The sequence below is a fragment of the Hyla sarda genome, chromosome 3, assembly GCF_029499605.1.
Source record: "Hyla sarda isolate aHylSar1 chromosome 3, aHylSar1.hap1, whole genome shotgun sequence".
Lineage (NCBI taxonomy): Eukaryota > Metazoa > Chordata > Amphibia > Anura > Hylidae > Hyla > Hyla sarda.
In genome coordinates this window covers 348,688,496-348,706,011 of record NC_079191.1, presented here as the reverse complement: position 1 = coordinate 348,706,011, position 17,516 = coordinate 348,688,496, and the positions used below count along the sequence as shown (strand labels likewise).

General features: G+C 46.2%; 1 protein-coding gene across 2 annotated transcripts in view; it reads left to right on the top strand.

The window, feature by feature from the left end:
* FBXO30 (F-box protein 30) overlaps positions 1-17,516 on the top strand; it is a 76,128-nt gene that overhangs the window by 53,339 nt on the left and 5,273 nt on the right. For both annotated transcript variants that reach the window (XM_056567529.1, XM_056567530.1), the window contains exon 2: positions 5,648-7,643. In XM_056567529.1, the coding sequence (XP_056423504.1) occupies positions 5,661-7,643 (1,983 nt within the window). In that variant the 5' untranslated portion in view covers positions 5,648-5,660. The remainder of the gene's footprint in view (positions 1-5,647; positions 7,644-17,516) is intronic.

The window sequence follows — 17,516 nt, the reverse complement described above, 5'->3', positions numbered from 1 at the left end:
CAGCTCTGCGGGTTCACACCAGGTCACGGAGGAGCAGGAGCGCAGTCAGTGGCCTTGAGCTTTTGCATAGCTGCCTATGGAGCCAGAACAGCGGAACCCCCCCCTCAAGGAGCATTATATGGGGTAAATTACTAAAATGGGGTACGGTGGGCCATAAATTAGGTTATGTTCCCAGAATGATGACCCAGAGCGTAGCCAAAAGTAAAAAATATGCCCACCCCAAACCCTATGCTCTGAATCATCATTCTGGGAATGTGATGTGTGTGGCCGTCCCTAACCTGTTGCCTCAAATGCTCACCCCGCTCAGGTGGAGAGAGAGCGCTGCGCATTTGAGGCAACATAAAAAGTCCCCGATGATAGTGACCCATTTTTGGAAAAAATACCCTCAGAGGTAGGGCTGGGCGGTATGACCAAATATGTGTATCACAGGGCACTACTCACAGATGTCACGTTCCTCTTTGTTGGGGGATCCCGGGCGCTGGAACTCACTGTGTACGCCAGTGGTCTCCAACCTGCGGACCTCCACTTGTTGCAAAACTACAACTCCCAGCATGCCCGGCCAGTGATAGGCTGAGCCCACTGTCATGTAAGAAGCCGGCCAGAGCTTCTTACATGACAGTGGGCTCAGCCTATCACTGGCCGGGGCGGGACATCTCTCCGGCCGGCCAGTCCCCAGCGTGTGGCCCCCTACGTAGGTGAGTTTAAAGTTCATTTTCTTTATGTTTTGCAGCACGGGCATAGGGATACAGCAGACAGCAGTGGTCTCCAACCTTTGGACCTCCAGCTGTTGCAAAACTGCAACTCCCAGCATGCCCGTTGGCTGTCCGGGCATGCTGGGAGTTGTAGTTTTACATCATCTGGAGGTCCGCAGGTTGGAGACCACTGGCGTACAGTGAGTTCCAGCGCCCGGTGGCCCCCAACAAAGAGGAGAGCAATGCTTGAACGTGACATCTGTGAATAGTGTCCCGCTGGGCTGATAATTAATTGGGGGGGGGGGGAGAGGGGGCAGAACAGCGCAGGCGGGTCACATAGGATTAGTTCGCCGATGTGGGGACAGCGCTGCGCTAGGCTGATAATACATTCCCAAGGGTGAGGGGCCCAACCGGTATTGCGGTATGGGGTAAAATTCATATTGTGCAGCCCAAAAAATCCGGTATTCGTAATGAACTGGTATACCGCCCAGCCCTACCCAGAGGTCTTTTTTTTTTTTCATGAAGCATTTTTTGGGCAATTAAGTGGTTTATGGGGTTAAAACTTGGAATGTACTCTGGTACATTGGGGTCAAATTATGGAAAATGAAAAGGGAAAATTTAGCACGGCATGGAAGTGTGATACTCCCTAAAGCAGTTTTTAATGCAGAGGCCAGTTTTTAATGCGGGGCAAGTGTCACATTGAGTGGTGGTTTCCTTCCGTATCCCCCTCTTGTTACACACTCTGCATTTTTTCTGGGATCGTCCCTTCTTTCCAGTGTGGGGGACTTCACCTGGAAAGTGCTGGCCTGGGACGATCCTGGCGCCTACAACTCCAGTTTCTTGGGAAGTCCAGCCTGCTCTTTCCCGGTCAGCAAAGATCAGGGTCCTTAGGACTTCTTCTTGGAACTAGAGGAATGTCCCTGTGTTGCCAGCGTACTGGGACAGTACAAAAGAGTTGTACATGGCAACCTGTACCAAGTAGACCGCAACTTTTGTTTGTACCATACCCGTGTTTTCCTCATGGCCATGTATGGTTTGAGGACTTGATCAGAAAGATCAACTCGCTCCATATGCTGATTGTAGTCCAGAATACAATCTGGCTTGAGGACCGTTGTTGTGGTACCTCGCACAGGGACAGGTGAGCTGCCGTTTCCATGAATTGTGGTCAGCATAGGGACATCCCTCTTATCCTTATACCTGACCAGCAACATGTTTTCATGGTTAAGGGCACGGGACTCTGCCTTGGGAATAGGTGTCTGAACAAAATTTGGAGGGAGGCGTCTCTGGTTCTTCCGCAAGGTCCCACAAGCGGACGTGGATCTGGCGGCAAGGGATGTGAGCAGAGGGATGCTGGTATAAAAGTTGTCCACGTACAGGTGGTAACCCTTATCCAGCAATGGGTGCACAAGGTCCCAAACGAGTTTCCTGCTAACGCCCAGAGTGGGGGGACATTCTGGGGGTTCAATACGGGAATCCCATCCCTCATATACTCTAAACTTGTAAGTGTACCCAGAGGTACTCTCATAAAGTTTGTAGAGCTTCACACCATACTGCGCCCGCTTTGAGGGAATATACTGGCAAAAGATGAGTCTACCCTTAAAACTGATAAGAGACTCATCTACCAAGAGCTCCCTGAGCGGTACGTAGGCCTCCAACAATTTGTCCCCAAAGTGTAAAGCCAGTCATAGGTGGGATCACCTCGGGGTGGACATGCCGCATTATCAGTGTTATGGAGGCATTTCCGAATGGCCTCGAACTGCTTCCGTGTCACGACCATACTGTAAAGCGGGGTCTGGTATAGGATGTCCCCGCTCCAGTACTGTCTGACACTGGGCTTTTTGATCAGACCCATATGCAGCACGAGGCCCCAAAATTGTCCTCATTTCTACTGCATCAATGGTGTACCATTTATTGGACCTGGTCAAAAAAGAATCTGGGTGGTGGGCGATGGACTGCTGGGCGTACAGATTCGTCTGCTTCACCATTACATTGACAAAGCTGTCACTGAAAAAATAACAAAAATAGTCAATTTCAGTGAATCCAGCTGTGTCAATCCGGAATCCTGAGTCTCCCACAAACTCAGGAATCCGTGGCCGATTACCCTCTGGGGTCTCCAGACAGGTTCACCGTAAGGGGGCTCCGGTACACTTGTCTGGGGGGTTGGACTCCTATTACCAGCGGCAACTTTCATGGGGGGGTGCGTGGCCTCGCCTGGCGGCGTCTCCGCCGCCGTACAGGGGACTCATCATCAGTAGTAGATGATGTGGAGGATGAGGAAGAACACAGGAATGTAGGATCTTCCTCGTCCTCACTGGCAGATTTGAGGTAAGTAAAGCGTTTGCCTCTGCTACCGAAAATGCCTGGCAAGCCATCGGCCTATTTCTACGGTGTCCGGGGGGGGGGGGGGGGAATCTGGTTGGGTATGTAGTGTGTGTGTGTGCTTGGTGTGACTTTATCTATAACGGTTACTAATGGAGGCTTCTTCAGCCCTGAGGGGCTCCGATCTGCACAGGGGGGGGGCTGGCTCTCTGGCTCTCACAGCTCTGCCCGCTGACTGAACTCCAGTAAGCCAGCAGAGCTGCGAGAAGGGGACATTAACCCCTCCCCTGCCGACTGCTATTGGCCGAACGATCGTCCGGCCAATAGCAGCGATCCTGGGGGGTTGACGAAATCGCCACCTCCCTATAGATACAAGAGGTGATTGGGGGGGTGTCCTACACCCCGATCACCAAATATATCTGTGTCAGCGGGTTGCACGTGACCCGTATGATCTGTATCGTCGCAGATCGCCGGTGTGAATTCACCGGCGATCTGCTGCGATCGCTGACATGTGGGGGTCTGATGGCCCCCCTGGGCATTTGCACGGATTGCCTGCTGAATGATTTCACCAGTCATCCCGGTACGGTCCCCGCCCGGCACGACGGGGATTGGAATTCCCACGGGCGTACAGTTTAACTACCAGGAAGCCAGGGCGTACCCATACGCCCTGGGTCCTTGAGGGGTTAAATATAGGCTTTGTTCATCTTGATAGAAGCATTTAAAAGCAATTAGTTTTTAACTTAAATATATGATATATAGTTACTGAAGACTTTATTTATTTATTTATTTATTTATTTTTTTGAGAGTTTTAGGTATTTACTTTTTTTTTTCATTTTCAATATGAACACAGAGAGCATCCCAGTTTAGCCCCCCCATTGACTAGCACCAATGTTATGAGCAGCTTACTGTTTTGAAGGTTGCCAGTATCTATAAAATCCAATGGATGCTGTCTGCAACACCTCACTTGCATGAAAATGTAGCAGTTCTCATTAATTCATATCCTCTGATCTCTGTTGGCAATGGGGACCCTGTTTTTCCAAGCATCTAAATTACTCTGGATGAACTACATGCTTATCAGATTATCTTAGATGGGTGGGGGTTCGATTAGCTTTAACTCAGTCCTGTGTTCTATATATAATTATGCACTCTCAAACTGTGAGAGCGTAACAAATATAATGAACATTTTAAGAGGTACTCCAGTTTTTTTTTTTCCAGCCTTGAAACCCATGATGCTAAGTGATATTAAAGGGGTACTCCCGTGGAAAAGAATTTTTTTTTTTTTTTTAAATCAACTGGTGCCATAAAGTTATAAAGATTTGTAAAATACTTCTATTTAATAATCTTAATCCTTATAATACTTATCAGCTGCTGTATGTTCCACAGGAAGTTGTATAGTTCTTTTCTGCCTTACCACAGTGCTGTCTACGAACACCTCTGTCCATGTCAGGAACTCTCCAGAGCTGTATAGGTTGCTATCGGGATTTGCCCCTGCTCTTGATAGTTCCTAATATGGACAGAGGTGTCGGAAGAGAGCACTGTGGTCAGGCAGAAAATAACTATTTAACTTCCTGTGGAACATAGAGCAGCTGATAAGTACTGGAAGGATTAAGATTTTTAAATGGATGTAATTTACAAATTGGCACCAGTTGATTTTGATTTTTTTTTTTCCTCTGGAGTACCCCTTTAAATAATATGCTTCTATTATTACCTCTGTATTCCACATGCACTACAGTACTTCTGGGTGTCGGTCCAGGGCAAGTCTTCTTATTTTGTGGCGGTCTACGACTTTTCTCAGCATTCCATGTAGCCAGAGACTATCTGTCATAAGTCACATGGTCCTCAGGGGAGTGGGGCTATTCTGTGGTGGCCACATGGAATGCTGGGAAAGTCTGAGACAACAGTTTAGTGAAAAAAAGACTTTCACTTCAGCACCTCCCGGTGTGGGTCCACTGCATGAAAATGGGACAAAGTGCTTCACAGAGGTAATAGAAATGTATTTCATAGTTTTATTACTTCATCATGGTCTCAAAGGAGGAAGGAGAAAAAAATGACTTGGATTACCCCTTTATGGTACGATTACACGTACAGGATCTGCTGCATATTTTTGCTGTGTATTTTCTTCAGCTGATTTTGCTACCCATTGAAGTTAATTGGTAGCAAAATCGTCCGCACAAAATATGCCACAGATCCTGTATGTGTGAATGCACCCTTAAAGGAACTTTCCTATAATTGACAACTATGATAAATTTACAAAATCTCTGACAGGAATTGTGCTGGGAGATCCCGAGGGCACCCAGTGCTGACAGCAGTCGGCACTAGGACCGCGTGAACTGCATTGCTATCCGCCTAGATGATCAGCAATGCATTTCTGAGTGGAGCCGCCAAAAGAATGAACATTCTTTTGCAGATTTGCTCAGAAATGTATCGCTGTGTGCGCGGTCCTAGCTCCAAGGGTGCTGTTTGTCCTGAGTCACCCATTTGTGGTGATAAGTTTGAATGAAGTGGTACCTTTTTAGATTTAGTATGTTTGTTTTGATTGGTTTTAATAATCCTTGACACATGTTCAGTATTATATAAAAAATGTACATCACTTAATCAGAAATAATGAATTGGTTTTTTTTTTCTTTTACTTTCAGACCTGGCCTCATCATGGATGAAGAGCATCAACATTCACATTGTGCTTGTTGTGTCAGTCGACGTTGCATGATACGACCAGAGACTGGGATTTCCTGTGATCTGATAGGATGTCCACATGTTTGCGGGGCAGTCTTTCATTCATGCAAAGCTGATGAACATCGAATGTTGTGTCCCTTGGAAAGGGTACCTTGCTTGAACAGTGGTTTTGGATGTCCTTTCGTCATGACACGTAATAAACTAGCTGAACATTTACAAATCTGCCCTGCAAGTGTAGTTTGCTGCACAATGGAATGGAATAGGTGGCCCGTGAGCTATGCAGATAGAAAATCCTATGAAAATTTAAGCAGAGACGTTGATGAAGTAGAACAGCTAGATATGGCTCTAGCATTGCAAGATCAAAGAATGCTCTTAGAGTCTCTAAAAGTGGCAACAATGATATCCAAAAATACTGATAAACTTGAATCTTCTGAACAAATATCTGTCACAACAGAAGAAGAGAGCAAGATGGTTACCAATGGTTTATCCTCTGATGAAGATTCCTACAGTGCACTTTATCAAGCGACAGTGGAGACCACTAAAAGTTTAGCTGCCGCTCTCGATATCTTAAACAATGCCACAAAAGACATTGCAATGCTTAATGGAAGACTACGAGATGCAAGTTGTGAAATGAACAAAAATTTCCAGTTCTCTGAGCGCAATAGTAGACCCGATACCCTTAAGGATCAGGAATTTGATGATGAAGAGAGCATTGAGGCAGCTAGTGGAACAGCGTGCAGTTCTCTGAAACAAAAGTATCAGAATGGTTCTAGCGATTTCTATCCAGGAACAAATGGTAGTTATGTGATGGAAAGTGACGATGGTAATGGGAGCCAGGTATCCGCTTTGTGCAATGGTTTCCATGATGACTGCTCACTTGCTCCTCAGGAAAAAGAAAAGTTGTTTACTGTGGGACCGAATGAAAATGGTGCCGTCATCACCTTAGAAGGTGTTGAAAAACTTGTCAGTCAGCGTCCTTCCTTACATTGTGCTGAAGCAATCTCATCCCCTCCATGTATAAATGGTTCTGATGAACAAATTTTAGATAAAAAAGATGAGCAAGCATTACGAAACATTGCCGTCTTTGGAAGACGGCCTTTCTTGGTTGATACCTATTGGTTCAAAGCCAGAACGGAGAATAAAGCAGTTGACACCTCTGACTTGGAAGTTCAAGATGACCCAATGGGACTGAATGGGATCGACTTAATCACAGCTGCTTTGCTTTTTTGTTTAGGGGATTCGCCTGGCGGTAGAGGGATTTCAGACAGCCGAAATGTAGATGGTTATCATGTTGACTTTGGAACACAAACCTTCTCATTTCCGTCTGCTATATTAGCCACTAATACAATGGTCGGGGAGATAGCCTCAGCTTCTGCTTGTGATCATGCCAATCCCCAACTATCCAATCCTAGTCCTTTTCAGACGCTTGGTCTGGATTTGGTTCTTGAATGTGTTGCGAGATACGAAACAAAACAGAGGTCAATGTTTACATTTGTATGTGGACAATTGTTTAGAAGAGATGAGTTTTGTTCTCACTTTAAGAATGTTCATGGCGATATTCATGCAGGCCTCAATGGCTGGATTGAACAAAGGTGCCCCTTAGCATATTATGGATGTACTTATTCCCAACGTAGGTTTTGTCCTTCAACACAAGGATCAAAAATTATCCATGATAGACACTTAAAATCATTTGGGGTTCAACCACATTTACCTAATGACATTGAATCTGCAAAGAGTACTTCACAAGGATCACCTGCCGATCATTTTAGTAGTTTGCCTTATGAGGTTCTACAGCACGTTGCAGGCTTTCTTGATGGTTATTCCTTGTGTCAACTTTCAAGAGTGTCTAGACTTACGAGAGATGTATGTGCCAGTTTACTACAAGCCCGTGGAATGGTGGTTCTGCTGTGGGAGAAGAGACAGTATCCACAAGGAAGTTCCTGGCAAATCAAAGAAAAGGTTAGTATTTGTTCTAGAGTTGTTAATGTCCTTAAAGATTACATTAATTTTGACGATGGAAATACAGCTTTATGGTAGGATCACACGCTGCGTATTTGCAGCATACTTCATGCTGCACAAAACCAGCTGCTAAGTAGGAAATGCACTGCATATTTTCCTTTGAGGGCGTCAGTCCTGTGTGCGCACTGACATTTGGAGGTGGGCCCATGCGTCAGTCCCCTCAACACACTGGCCACACCTCACTGCACACACAGGGCAGCCAGTTGGGCTAAGAAAAGCCACTGTGGACTGTTCATGCATCTTCTATTAAAGGGAACCTGTAGTCCCTTTCACGCTGACTGAACCACTAGCTAATGAGACAGTCCATCGTGTCTTTTCTTAGCCCCACCAGCCTTCAACAATAGATCTCTCCCTGATTGGTTATATGGAAAGCTCTATCAGTCCAGGCCAGCGGAGCAGGGAGAAGCCACCAGAACTGTCCCAATGACTAATGGCTCAGGCAGGTGATGACATATTCCCTTTTAAGTCAATGGAAGTAAAGAAAATTGTGTACAAAAGACATCTTGGCTTTTTTTAGGCTTCCTGACCACCTCCAGAAGCCACAATCTGTCTCAAGTGGGCCATAAAGCTCAAGTTGAGAAACCAGAGCACCCTTTTAACCCCTTAAGGACCAGGCCCATTTTGGTCTCAAGGACCAGACCAATTTTATTTTTGCATTTTTGTTCCTCCTCCCCTTCTAAAAATCAGAACTCTTTTATATTTCCATCCACAGACCCATATGAGGGCTTGTTTTTTGTGTCACCAATTGTACTTTGTAATTACATCACTTATATTACCATAAAATGTACGGTGCCACCAAATATTATTTGTGTGAAAATTTAAAAGAAAACCGCAATTTAGCTAATTTTGGAAGGTTTTGTTTTCACGCTGTACACTTTCCGGTAAAAATGACATGTTTTATTTATTCTGTGGGTCAATACGATTAAAATGATACCCATGTTATATGCTTTTCTATAATTGTACCGCTTATACAAATTTTGTTAAAACGGTTTGAGATTTTTTTTTGTTTGAAATTTTTCTGTATATCAGGAGGTATGAGGGCTCACTTTTTGCTCCATGATCTGTAATTTTTATCAGTATCACTTTTGCTTAGGTTTTACATTTTTTAATACATTTTTTATTAATTTTTTTTGGAATAAAATGTGACAAAAAAGCAGCAATTTTGGACTTATAAAATTTTTTTTTTTTACTTTTACGCCGTTCATCGTACGAGATGATTAATTCAGACTTGACTAGTTCAGACTTTTCTGCACGCGGCGATACCAAATATGTGTATTAATAATTTTTTTTTTTACACTTTTTGGGGGTAAAATGGGAAAAACTGATGTTTTACTGGGGGATTTTTCACTTTTTTACTTTTTTTTATTTATTTTTTTAACACTTTAATAGTCCCCATAGGGGACTATTTTTAGCAATCATTTGATTGCTAATACTGTTCAGTGCTATGTATAGGACATAGCACTGATCAGTATTATTGGTGATCTTCTGCTCTGGTCTGCTCGATCTCAGACCAGAGCAGAAGACCCCAGGAGACAGCCGGAGACAGGTGAAGGGACCTCCGTCTGTCATGCTGGATGATCGTATCCCCGTGGCAGTGCTGCGGGCGATCCGATCATCCATTCAAAGTAACGCACTGCCGCGATCTGTATTGATCACGGAATTTGAGGGGTTAATGGCAGACATCCGCACGATCACGATGTTGATAGCAGCCGGGACTTGCCGCGCATGACGCGAGCATCGGTCCGGTGCGTTAAGTACCACGGCACCATGACGTACATTTACATCCATTGTCGTTAAGGGGTTAAGTACATGTTATAAAGGTGCTGTTAAGGATGTGATTGTATACTATGTAGCACAACATAAAGACTCACTGAGTACCACCTGGCAAATGATGTGTACCTGGCTACCTGGAAAAGGTGCATATCCTTTCTTCCCAGAATTCCCAGTGGAGCATTTATGGCCTTTATGTGTCTACATTCCGTTATGATGGTTTCCTCAAGGAGAAACTTTACCTTTTTTAAGACTATAACTTATGATACACACACACACACAGTATCGTTTTTGACCTAGGGTAGTTATGGGTGTATCGCTGGCTTCTGGTGGTTGGGTAACTGAGGGGGATAATTGCCAGTCTCCTAGCAGGCTAAGGTAGTGGTAAATTCCTTGTGTATAACTGTGTACTCTCATCCTCTTGTTCTGATGGAGTCTCCTATAACTTGCTGTTCAGTTTCCCTTTTCTGCTCTTCATCATGAAGATCATATCAGCACTGATCTCTCTTTGATTATATCTATATAAAGTAACCCCCCGACATGCGATGGCCCCAACATATGATAAAATCGACATACGATGCTTTTATGTGTCGGGGCCATTGCATTAACTGCCATCCGACAGCGCAAAATGCTTAAGCTTCTGTCGGATAGCAGTTTAAGCATCCCGGGCAGGTTCGCTTACCTATTCCCGCTGCTCCGGGTCCACTTCGCGATCCTCCGGCGTCTTCTGTATCTTCTCCAGGGTCCGGGACTCGCTTTCCGGCATCGTTATTACGTCACTACGCACGCCATGCCGGCGCAGCAGTGTAATAACGTCACCAGAAAGCGATGCCCGGACCCTGCAGAAGATGCGGAAGAAGCCGGAGGATCACGAAGAAGACACCAGAGCAGCGGGACAGCATCGGGAGCCCCTGGGACAGCATCAGGAGCGGTGAGGACCTGGTCCGGAGCGGCGGGGACAGGTGAGTACAGCTTCCTATACTTTATATTGCACGGATCCCTCAACATACGATGGATTCGACAAACGATGGGTCGTTTGGAACGAATTACCATCGTATGTTGAGGGACCACTGTATATAAAACTCAACGTGTGTGTGTGTATGTATGTTCCACAAAAACTTCCAAACGGCTAAAGATATTAACATGAAACTTGGCACACATGTTACTTATGTCAACAACAAACATAGGATAGGTAATTTAACCCTTACTCACCCCCATTTGCCAGGGGCGGGGTTTATGTTTAAAGTCCCATACAAGTCAATGGGAAATATATGCTACTGCATAACTTCCAAACGGCTGGAGATATTTCGATAATACTACTTAAAATATATGGATAGTTAATTTAACCCTTAACCACCCCCATTTGTGGGGTTAGGGTTTTTGTTTAAAGTCCCATGCAAATCAATGGGAAATGTATGTTCCCTTATAACTTCCGTACAGCTGGAGATATTGCAATACCTGGTACACATATTACGGGTTGGGATGGGAGGACGGGATAGGTCGGGATATGGGGTTGGGATATGACAACAATATATGAGGACAGGATATGAGGTCAAAAGCTTCCTCCTTTGTTTATTTTCCTCCCCAACAAGGATTAGGAAGGAAAAACCGGGCAACGCCGTATAATCTAAAACTCAATGTGTGTGTGTGTGTGTGTGTGTGTGTATGTATATATATATATGTTCCACAAAAACTTCCAAACGGCTAAAGATATTAACATGAAACTTGGCACACATGTTACTATGTCAACAACAAACATAGGATAGCTGATTTAACCCTTACTCACCCCCATTTGCCAGGGGCGAGGCTTATGTTTAAAGTCCCATACAAGTCTATGGGAAATATATGTTACTACATAACTTCCAAATGTCTGGAGATATTTCGATAATACTTTGTCACATGTTACTTATATGTCCACTTAAAATATAGGATAGTTAATTTAACCCTTAACTACCCCCATTTGTGTGTCAGGGTTTTTGTTTAAAGTCCCATGCAAATCAATGGGAAATGTATGTTTTCACATAACTTCTGTATGGCTGGAGATATTTCAATACCTGGTACATGTATTACAGGTCCGGGGTAGGAGGTCCGGGGTAGGAGGTTGGGATAGATGGACCGGGATAGATGGGCTGGATAGGAGGTCGGAATACGAGGACGGATATGAGGACGGGATAGGAGGACCGGATATGGAGTTGGGATATGACAACAATATATGAGGACGGGATATGAAGTCAAAAGCTTCCTCCTTTGTTTATTTTCCTCCCCAACAAGGATTAGGAAGGAAAAACCGGGCAACGCCGGGAACTCCACTAGTATCTACATATATATATATATATATATATATATATATATATATATATATATATATATATATATATATACTCAATGTGTGTGTGTATGTATGTATGTTCCACAAAAACGTCCAAACGGCTAAAGATATTAAGATGAAACTTGGCACACATGTTACTTATATGTCAACAACAAACATAGGATAGGTGATGTAACCCTTACTCACCCCCATTTGCCAGGGGCAGGGTAAATGTTTAAAGTCACATACAAGTCAATGGGAAATATATGTTACTGCATAACTTCCAAACGGCTGGAGATACTTCGATAAAACTTGGTCAAATGTTACTTATATGTCCACTTAAAATATAGGATAGTTAATTCAACCCTTAACTACTCCCATTTGTGAGGGTCGGGGTTTTTGTTTACAGTCCCATGCAAATCAATTGGAAATGTATGTTCCCACATAACTTCCGTACGGCTAGAGATATTTCAATACCTGGTACACATATTACGGGTTGGGATAGGAGTTCAGGATAGGAGGACGAGATAGATGGACTGGATAGGAGGTCGAGACAGGAGGGTGGGACGGGATATGGGGTTGGGATATGACAACAATATATGAGGACTGGTTATGAAGTCAAAAGTATCCTCCTTTGTTTATTTTCCTCCCCAACAAGGATTAGGAAGGAAAAACCGTGCAACGCCGGGTACTCAGCTAGTATAATATAATAATGTGAGTGTGTGTTTCAGTTTTTGATAATATTACAGCAACCTTTCTTATTGACTGTTCTAGAGACCTCATATTAGTTTCCTTAGCAGACACTTGAGACACGTGCAGTGTATCTTCTGACAGGCATCATGATGAGGCATATTTTATTATTATCCTGCTTGGTTTGTTTGTAAGCTCTGTCAGAAAACACTCACATGAAAAACACTAATACCTTGCTAAGAGCTGCAGCTTTTCTGTTCACAGCATCCACTTACTGACAGGTCATCTAAAGCCTTTTCTCGGTCGCTCTTCATTGGGGGGGACACTGATACTGATGGGTATAAGCTCTTGTCACTAGGAGGCGTTGACACTAGGAAAAAAAAGTTGGATCCACCCTGGCAGGATATACCCACCCACTTGAAGTGAGGTAACCAGTTTTTAGCTAGTGTCAGTAGGAGGGAAGACACAGGTCTGAGAGCTCTCCTGGCCTGGCCTTTTATTTTATTTTCTAGTTCAGTATGTCTAGTTAGGTTCCTTTTCCTTTATTTTTCTAGGTTGGGCGACAGGAGCATGGCGCTACCTGATCTCCCACGTGCGAAAAAGGGGCACAGTGCATAAGAGTATGGGTCGTCAAATCCTTATCGCCAGCAGCCAGAGCCTGGAGGTAGTACCCTTGGTCCGGGTCCCCCACTTCCCCTGCCCGCCTTGCTATGGCAGCATGGCGTGATACAGTGTGGCCTTTAGCTGGCTGAAGTCTTCAGGGTGAGTATGAAAAGATCCCATCCCTGTACCTTTTAATGGCTGGCGTCCGTTCATGCGCCCAGCTGACGGAGGGGGCGGCCGCGTCCTGTTGCAAGTTCCCTGGCTCCCCCCCGCCGTGCTCCTTACAGCATGTGGCTGTCTCCAGGGCGGGGCGGTGTTGTAGCCCCATACCAGCCCCAATTGAAGCCCCATACCTCTTAACAAAGCTACGTTGTAGCGAAACATGTCGGGGGGGGGGGGCTGAGTAGGGTGATTTTAAACTGATCAGAGCAGAGCCCGGAGGAAGCAGAGTGTGAGCTGCAGGCACACTCAGCAGTGGAGAAAACAAGTAATCTCCGAAAGAGAGATACTGAAATCTAACAGACTTAGTACAAGGTTTACTGCTCTGACATATTTTAAATGTGTGGATTTTCTTTAATTAGGTTCTAATAAAGTTTATGGGATTTAGTTGGTATATGGGAAATTAGGGTTTTTTGGATTGCCCCAAGGGGGAATCTATTGGAAAACATAAATTGTATTGCACCCTTGATTTTTCATTGCTTCTTGTGAGCTCCGCCTTGTGGCGACCATTCGCTATTACAGCCTTAGTCTGTCAAATCTGTTTTTATCAGTTTAATATCTGCAGGGTCCTTTTTCTAGGGATGGTATTGGGGGGGGGGTCACCTTATTTCCTTCAGTCACCCTGTACGGTGATCTGCTATGGCCTAATTACATTGTCTGTTGAGGTATGCCTCCAGCGTATCTATTTTCTGCAGGGTTCTCACTGTCGGGGTGCGTATGTGCACCGACGTGTCGGGTTATTGCAAGGGATCCTCGATCCCTTACAAACTATCGGGGATATATTAACTAACTGTTCTCCCCTACCACTGAGTGCCAGACCATGCTGTCGTGCCCACGCCTGACTTCCACTCCCTCCCTACTGAGACAAGACACTGGATGGGTGCCCTTGTAGAGCTTTTGCATCCTGGCGGATGCTCTGTCAGGTTCGCCGATCATCCATCAAGGTGGTGTTTTTGGCATCTCAAAAAATATGATTCCTCCTCCACAGAATGCCACATCCGCGGCTAGCGCTCCTGATCCTCACGTCTTCGTGGCAGTGTCCCTGCGTGGGCATGGATTGCACCTGATCTCATTATGCCAGACTATAGTCTCACCTGTTTCTCAGGCACTACGGTACCCCACTGCTAGTGCAAGGTGTCTACTGGAGTGACCTGTTGTCTACTATGGACCCATACCAGTCAGCCAGACAGTAGTCTGTGTGCTTTCTTTTGCCGCCTGTCACTCATCTCACAGCTGATGTATTTGCGGCTGGAGTTCTGGTACCCCGCTGCTGTGCAAGGTGTCCGAAGGAGTGAACCGTTGTATACTATGGACCCATACCAGTAAGTCAGACAGTAGTCTGCGTGGTTTCCTCCGCTGCCTTTTCACTCATCTCATGGCTTATGTATCTGTGGCTGGAGTTCCAGTACCCCCACTACTGTGCGAGGTGTACGAAGAAGTGACCCAACATGTCCTTTGGACCTTATATGGAGTAACGGGGGATACAATTCACAGCTACTCAGCCTCCCCCGATCTCCCAGGGTGGCAGAGATACTATCCATGGCTCCTAGTCCTCCCTCCCCTCCCCTCCCACAGGTGACAGAGGTGCACAGAGATCTCCTATCTGGCTGTCCCTTCTTAGCCAGCGCCTGGAGGTGTACTTATTCAGCCAGACTGTTGTCTGCATGGTCGCACCGCTCTTGGTCTCCGATCTCTGGGCTGCCGTGTAAATGGTCAGGTTTCCCTTATCTCACTGCTGAGGAATCTGAGTGTTTAAAAATCCTATACCAGTCAGCCGGACGGTTGTCTGCAGGGTTTACTACTATGTCGGTTTAACTACCATACACTTCCCACACTGTTGACGGAAGTTACGGTAACTCGCTGCCAAGGTGTAGTTCCAAGTGAGTCTCCCCATGTTCCCTACTTTACCTCTCTACATGCCGACTGCTCTCACAGCTGTAGGCTGGTAACTGACTTTCTGTGTGTGGTTCTGAATGTGGACCCAGTGTGGCCATGGCCCCTGATGCCAGACTGTCTGCATGGTTTTCTGATCCTCTAGGTCACCTTCCCCATTCTTGTTGTTCCTGCGGCTGCATTCTGGTGACTCATTTTCCACTTGAAGTTCCAACAGTGTCTCATTGGACCTTTTTATACCTGTCTGTCAGACTGTGTCTGCATGTTTCCTTTCCCACATGCATCCTTCATCTCTTACGTCTGCGACTGCAGTCCTGGTGTGTGCACCATTAGGATATGGGGTGTGGGTGTTTCCGGCAGGTTCCATGGACTTTCACAGCAACCGCAGCACTCTGTTCCCCTTTCCGAGGGTGCAACGTTGGTCTACTAGAGGCATGGTTGCCACACACCGTTGGGTGCTGAGCCGGTCTTCCATACTGCCGGCTTTTGGATGTCTGCGTTTTTTCGTGTCTGCAGCCTGGGTACCCCACTACTCTTGTGCGGTAACCATGTCTGTGTCCCTACATATGTTGGGCCACTCTGCAGGTGTAGAGACCACTTTCCCTTTTCGGCGGGATGTGCCTCGGGCCTTCCTGTGATCTTGTTTCCACAGGTCTACGGCGGTTGAGCATCTCTTCTGGCATGGGGCCTGATGGGGTGACTCAGTCGGTTCAGCTTCCCCCATCCCTCCAGGTATCCTGTGCAGGGTGCTTCAGTTGGGGTCCTCTCAACACTTTGGTTGCTGTGTTTGTGTGCTTCTTACTTGCATTTGCAGTCACGTCTTTGTACCTTTTGCCCAGCATTACAGAATTACTGATCTCTCTGGGGACACAACTTGGCCTCTCCATACCTCGATATGTTGTAGCAGGTTCCTAAGGCCTACGTCCACCCAGTACTTGCCGTAGGGCGGCAATTCCCCACTCCTATAGTGCCTGGCGCACTTTGACAATCCCCCTTCCACAGGGGGTACGGGGATCAGGGAGCTTGGCTGGTCAGTGCCGGAGTTTCATTGCGACCAGCCCTTGTTTTCCCTTCCTCTATATAGGCGGGGTACCTGGCATCATTAGCCGGTCTGGCACAGTCTGTGGCTGGGTCCTGCCATTGCTCTCCTCCTCCCTTGGTGCCATCTCTCTGGTGGGGTGTGGTCATCTTTCCCTTTGTCAGTTGCACTACACTGACTCTATGGTCTTCTGGAGTAACCTTCCCTTTTGTTTCCCCCTCTGTTCCCATCCTGACAGGATGTTGCTTTGGTCCGCTCTGACCACTGGAGTCCATGTCTGGTTAGTCTCCTTGTCTTGGACACTAGCCTAGTATGCTGTGGCGTGCCTTCTGGTTCTTTGGTGATCTTAGTGATGGTTGAGGTCTTTGGCAGGTTAGCTCTCCTGACCAGACTTCTCCACCATCCCATTTGTGGGGCGGTCTTTCTGTACCACACTTCTTCTTGTCTCAACATAGAAGTTTGTCGCCCGGAGCATTTTGCAGACTTTGGGTTTACCTCCCCTACAGGTGTATGTCTTCCAGGTGACTCGGGAACCTCCAATTCCCATGTCGGTCGCCCCGGGGTTCCAAGATGCCCCTTTTCAGGCTGTTTCGCTCCCTTTTTGGCCGTTATTCCTCCCGTCTCCTCCTTCGGGGTCTGTTTTTTTCCCAAGATGAAGGGCGTTCTGGTCATCCGGATCACGCTACTCGAGCTTATTTCTCCTCCCAGGTGTTTGCGGCAGGCCCCTGGGACAGGGATTTTGGAACTGTAGCTGTTCAGGTCATTGATTTTGGGCACCTCTAGAGCCAGTCTTCATCTTTCTTTCTTTTTTCCAGTGGTTTTCTGGTCTCCACCACATGTTCGCCTTCTGCTCGGCGTACGCTACTCTCCCTGATGTTTTTTCTGCCATGTTCTCTTGAATCGTTTGAATCTGGATGGTGCTCTCTTGTGCCCTTTTTGATTCTCAGCTGGGCTGGCCCTCTGTCTGGTTCTTTGTTCCTTGGAGTTGATTTCCTACCTCCTCCCGGGATGGTTCCAGACCATCTGACTTCCTTGTCCCCCTTTTCTGGTCTCTCTCTATATGGACCATAGGTTTAGAGTCTCTACATAGGATGGTCTTTTCCTTTTGGCGTCCTAGTCCATTTCCATGGACGAGGGTGCTTCCGGGAGCTCAGTTTTTGGGCCCAGGTTCTCGTCCACCGACCTTATGGACTGATTCCCCTTTTGCTGTTGGTTGTTTTTCCCTCCCTAGGGGACTGCTTTGGTACGTCCCATCCGTATAGGTGTCCCCCAATGAAGAGCGATTGAGAAA